Source organism: Sinocyclocheilus anshuiensis, unplaced genomic scaffold (assembly GCF_001515605.1).
Source record: "Sinocyclocheilus anshuiensis isolate Anshui unplaced genomic scaffold, SAMN03320099.WGS_v1.1 scaffold2493, whole genome shotgun sequence".
Taxonomy (NCBI): domain Eukaryota; kingdom Metazoa; phylum Chordata; class Actinopteri; order Cypriniformes; family Cyprinidae; genus Sinocyclocheilus; species Sinocyclocheilus anshuiensis.
In genome coordinates this window covers 284,175-289,174 of record NW_015549322.1, presented here as the reverse complement: position 1 = coordinate 289,174, position 5,000 = coordinate 284,175, and the positions used below count along the sequence as shown (strand labels likewise).

At 39.0% G+C, this 5,000-nt stretch overlaps 1 protein-coding gene across 1 annotated transcript in view; it reads right to left on the bottom strand.

The window, feature by feature from the left end:
- The window catches only part of LOC107656919 (RNA polymerase II subunit A C-terminal domain phosphatase SSU72), a 6,684-nt gene extending 2,084 nt beyond the window's left edge, over positions 1-4,600 (bottom strand). The window contains exons 1-3 of the mRNA XM_016444866.1: positions 4,507-4,600; positions 4,373-4,475; positions 3,125-3,268 (exon numbers count right to left, since the gene is read on the bottom strand). Coding sequence (XP_016300352.1) covers positions 3,125-3,268; positions 4,373-4,452 — 224 coding nt within the window. The 5' untranslated portion in view covers positions 4,453-4,475; positions 4,507-4,600. The remainder of the gene's footprint in view (positions 1-3,124; positions 3,269-4,372; positions 4,476-4,506) is intronic.
- Positions 4,601-5,000: the final 400 nt, after the last annotated feature.

Below are 5,000 nucleotides of genomic sequence, written 5' to 3'. Positions count from 1 at the left end.
GTCAAGGAAGACAAAACACTGGAGGCTCCAGAATACTTTGACCCTTGTGTCTGCAAAGGGTTAAACGACTGGAAACATACACCAGCGCCATCTATTGGTCAACCTCGGGAAACCACTTCTGATGTCCTTTAACTCAACTGCACAGACAACTCAGAACTAGAGTCCAATTATAAGCAGTACAATTAAACCAGTTCATGATCCAGAGAACATCAAACGATCAAGAAAAACTGTTCTTGATTTTCTTTGCGCTGCTTCTCTGAAGTCCACTGTAAAGTAGACTAGTTATGATCATTCATCAGGTATGGCTACAGATTTGAACAGGAGTTTTGATTTTCACACCGCTGCAAATCTACTCTAAAAAATGCTGGGTTGTTTCAACCCAACTTTGGGTCAAATATGGACTAACCCAGCTTTTGGGTTAAAAATGTAATGTAAAAATGTAACCCAACAGTTGGGTTAGTCCATATTTGACCCAAAGTTGGGTTGAAACAACCCAGCATTTTTTAGAGTGTAGTTGTTTTATTCTTTTTTGCAAGTACGCTTAATTAAAATTAAAAATTTAATTTTAAGTTTCATCACTCATCAGGTGAAAACAAAGCAAAAAGTAGTTTTTGGCGTATTAGAAATGTCTAAAAATCTTTAGAATGACAAATGTACTTAAATATTAAGGCATGTTTTTATAGACTGCATATCTTGAATCTACGTTTATTCTGTCTCATGGCATTTACTGAAAATCCTTTACATAATTACAAAAATGAGCGGCCTTTTAAAAAACAGCTTGTAAATCTCTCATTACGCTGCATCATCTCCAAACGCTTGGATTCAATCTTTCCGTCAGCTTGTTTTCTGTCAATCAGCACAGGTTTTGCATTTCATTTTGAGCAAACATTGACAAAATTATCCACAAATAATGCTTTTTCATTTAAAAGTTGAGGAGCGTGAGCTCAGATCAATGAAGCCTATGATCAATCAGCTCCAAAATGAAATACACCACCTGTGCTGATTGACAGACAACAAGCTAATAAAAACACTGAATCAATTATTTGGTAAAAACAGCATGATTTTATAGTACTGTCATTTTTGAATGGAAATACCACAAGTGTAACAAAGTGGGAAATAACCCGCCCCCCCCACCATCTTTTTGTGAAGTTGTTATACTTTGTGTGAGTAAAGAGCAGACATAAACCAGCTGCTGATGAACCCAAGAGAAGATTTACTGCCCATGGAGTAAATATACCCTCGTCTTTTGACCAATGCATTTAGATGTCTTTCTTGTGTAGTTGCAACAAGCGCAGGTGTCCTACAGAGAAGTTACGTATTTACCCACCGTGATGTCGTTCCAAACCCGTATGACTTTCTTCCTTCGGTGAAACACAACAGAAGATACTTTAAACAACACTGGGAACCGAACACACACACTGGACACACTGACTTCCATTTCTTTCACAGTAGAACGTCATACAGATTCGGAACGACAAAAAGGGAGTAACGATTGATTTGGGTCAACTATCCTTTTGATGCGAGGAACAGTTCATGGAGCTCAGAAGAACAAAACATGGAGCTCATCTTCAGTCGCTAAAACGCAGAGGCTCGTACGATTTAAACGATGCATTATATTGCAGCTCCTAAGATAATCGCGCTAAAAAATTAAAGATTCCAAAAATGGTTGTGCAGAGCGATGCCATAAAAGAATCATTCTGGGTTCCTCGTGAAGAGTTGCTAAAACAACCAATTTTTTTTTCTTACACTGTGTTCTAACTAGGGTTGCAAAGGGGTGGAAAATTTCTGGAAAGTTTCCAAAAATGCCTGGAATAATTTTTAAAAAATCCTGTAAAGTTTCCAAAATTTCTGGAATGTTTCCAAAAATGCCTGGAATAATTAAAAAATCCTGGAAAGTTTCCAAAATTTCTGGAAAGTTTCCAAAAATGCCTGGAATAATAAAAAAAAAATCCTAAAAATTTTCCAAAATTTCTGGAAAGTTTACAAGTATGCCTGGAATAATAATTTAAAAAAAATCCTGGAAAGTTTCCAAAATTTCTGAAATGTTTCCAAAAATGCCTGGAATCATTTTTAAAAAATCCTGTAAAGTTTCCAAAATTTCTGGAATGTTTCCAAAAATGCCTGGAATAATTAAAAAAAAAAAAGTCCTGGAATGCTTCCAAAAATGCCTGGAAAAATCAAAAAAATTTTTTTTTTTAAATCCTGGAAAGTTTCCAAAATTTCTGGAATGCTTCCAAAAATGCCTGGAAAAATTAAAAAAATAAATCCTGGAAAGTTTCCAAAAATGCCTGGAATAATTAAAAAAAATCCTGGAAAGTTTCCCAAATTTACTGGAAATTTCCCTCCTTTTTGCAACCCTAGTCATAACTACATGCGACAAGTTTCCAGCGACAAACCATTTGGGTGTCCACACCAGATGCGACAGAGTCAATCAGATATCACAGCCAATCAGAAGCGTGTGTGGGCAGAGCCTCTCTGGAAGCACTCTGCACTCGACGAAATGAAGAACCCAATTCATAAATATCAAACCTTTTTAACATTTTTAAATGTACATACCGAGTGTCTTGATACCATCTTTGTTATGGTATATACTTTTCGGTTCGCATTTTTAATGTTTGTTTGCTTTATTTTCAAGATCTGAGGTAAACTATCTGTTGTTGCTTTCAGTATGGCTACAAGGTCATGCAAAATGATATTCAAACTCATATTAGACACGTTTAGCTTTGAATAAAGCACATAATCAGTACCTGAGATTATCACTGTCATGTAGTTTGTATGTTGTTGCTCCAGCCGCGGCATGGCGGAAATAGAAACCGTTTCTAAAATAGAAATTTTGCGTGTCGTGGCTAGCTAGGACAAAAACTCTGATTAACATGGAAAACACAGCTTTTATCGCGTGTAGTTAGGACACGGTGTTAGTGTGAAGAACATTTTGAAATCTAAACCACCTTTTCCACTTGTTTACAAAAGAATGGTCCCATGGATTTTTCATGGAGCCATGAACGCCAACAGAGAAACTTGATTGTGCATTTGGTCGGTGTTCTTTTTGTCGTCTAATCGATCAAGGGTTTGGTCTGATTCTGGGGCTCTAGCAGGTGTATTTCTGTGTGTATGCTAGGGATACAGCTCCTTGTCTTTACGGACCAGGTCGTTGTACATCTGCTCGTAAGTGGTTTTGAAGTCGAAAATGTTGGGTTTGTCCGGAGCGGGTCCTGGGAGTTTCACGTGGGTTCCCGTTCCGAAGGAACGCACATCAAACCCTCGCTTGCTGTGGGAGTAACAGAGAGACGGTGAGAAACCACAAGACATCAGAACAGCAAACACAGCCCTCCCTGAGCTGCGGCGACTTACCTGACCTACATCAACCTGATCAAAAACCAGGCTGTGAGGGACAACAAGCGTTTAATGGAATCATCATCTCACGCTCTGGCACAGAACCAGTCTTAAGTCGCTGGGGTATATTTGTAGCAATAGCCAACAATACATTGTATGGGTCAAAATTATACATTTCTCTTCTATGACAAAAATCATTAGGATATTAAGGAAAGATCATGTTCCATGAAGATATTTTGTAAATTTCCTACCGTAAATATATCAAAACTTAATTTCTGATTAGTAATATGCATTGCTAAGAACTTCATTTGGACAACTTTAAAGATGATTTTCTCAATATTTAGATTTTTTTGCACCCTCAGATTCCAGATTTTCAAATAGTTGTATCTTGGCCAAATATTGTCCTATCCTAACAAACCATACATCAATGGAAAGATGATTTATTCAGCTTTCAGATGATGTATAAATGCTCCAGGGTCTCAAATGGCTTTGTGGAGTCATCGGAAAGACTAAATGAATGCAGGTACTCGAGTCCCTCACAGCCTCGTTTTCATTCCAAAAATGAAATATGGCGCTTCCCTGACTAACGTCTATACTTTTTTACTCGTTTCATCTGAAAGGTTCCGTGGATTTAGATCATGTAGTATGGTATTATTATGAATACCATAGTAAATTATTATAATAAGGATTCAGTACCATGCTATTGCCATCACTGTACCGTGGTAGGGTTTATAACCATCACTAGCACTGTACTACAACCTCTGATTACTTGCTTAGTCTGACTACTTTATTCCAGAACTTTCTCTATTTCTCAGTTTGAGCTTTTAGACGATCGCCATCAGCTTCCGTGTTTCTGGACGCGTTTTTTGGGGAAATGATTCCGGCTCGGTTCGCTTCGTTTCTCGAGGTCTGACTGTACCGGTTCGATTCCGTTCCGCGTTTGGACCATCTGGACACGGATCAAAACACACAAAAAAGAGGAAACGACGGGAAAATAACGGCGAGGCGGATGAACTGGGGCTCGGTTTCTCGTCGTTACCTCAGGATGTTGTGCGCTTCCATGCTGCGGTTCTGGTTGCTGGAGCACACGACCGCGACACGCAGCGGATGGGCCGGCATCGCTAGCTAAAGCCCGGGGAGAGTGCCGCGGGTTTGAGATCGGTTCGGCGCGGAAGCTCGGTTCGGCGCTTCTACTCGGATCCGCTGAGGACAAGAAAATGGCGGCGGCGCTGCGCAGCTGTCACTCAGGCGTCACAATGGGGGGAGGGGCAGTGGGCGTGGCTTCCGCTGAGGTCTCAGAGAAACACCGCGAATCACGACAACGCATACTTCATTTACATATTTTGGATGACAGTATAATTTGTGTATATCGATTCCTTTTAGGACATAAAAATATTAAGGCGACACACCCCAGGTGAACAAGGGTAAAAAAATAACTTATAGATATCACCATACTTACATTAGAATTACAAACATTTTTTTGCATTAAATGTTTTCTGAAATGCTATGTTGAAATATGCAAATGAGGTATGCGCTAATTTGCAAACATTTCTAGAACAAAAATGTCAACACTGGGTGAAGCCAGGTTCAAAATTGTTTCATTTTGTTGACATAGTAGACTCAAAGGTTTGGGATTTTGGATATCAGTTTTTATCACTCCATAAAAA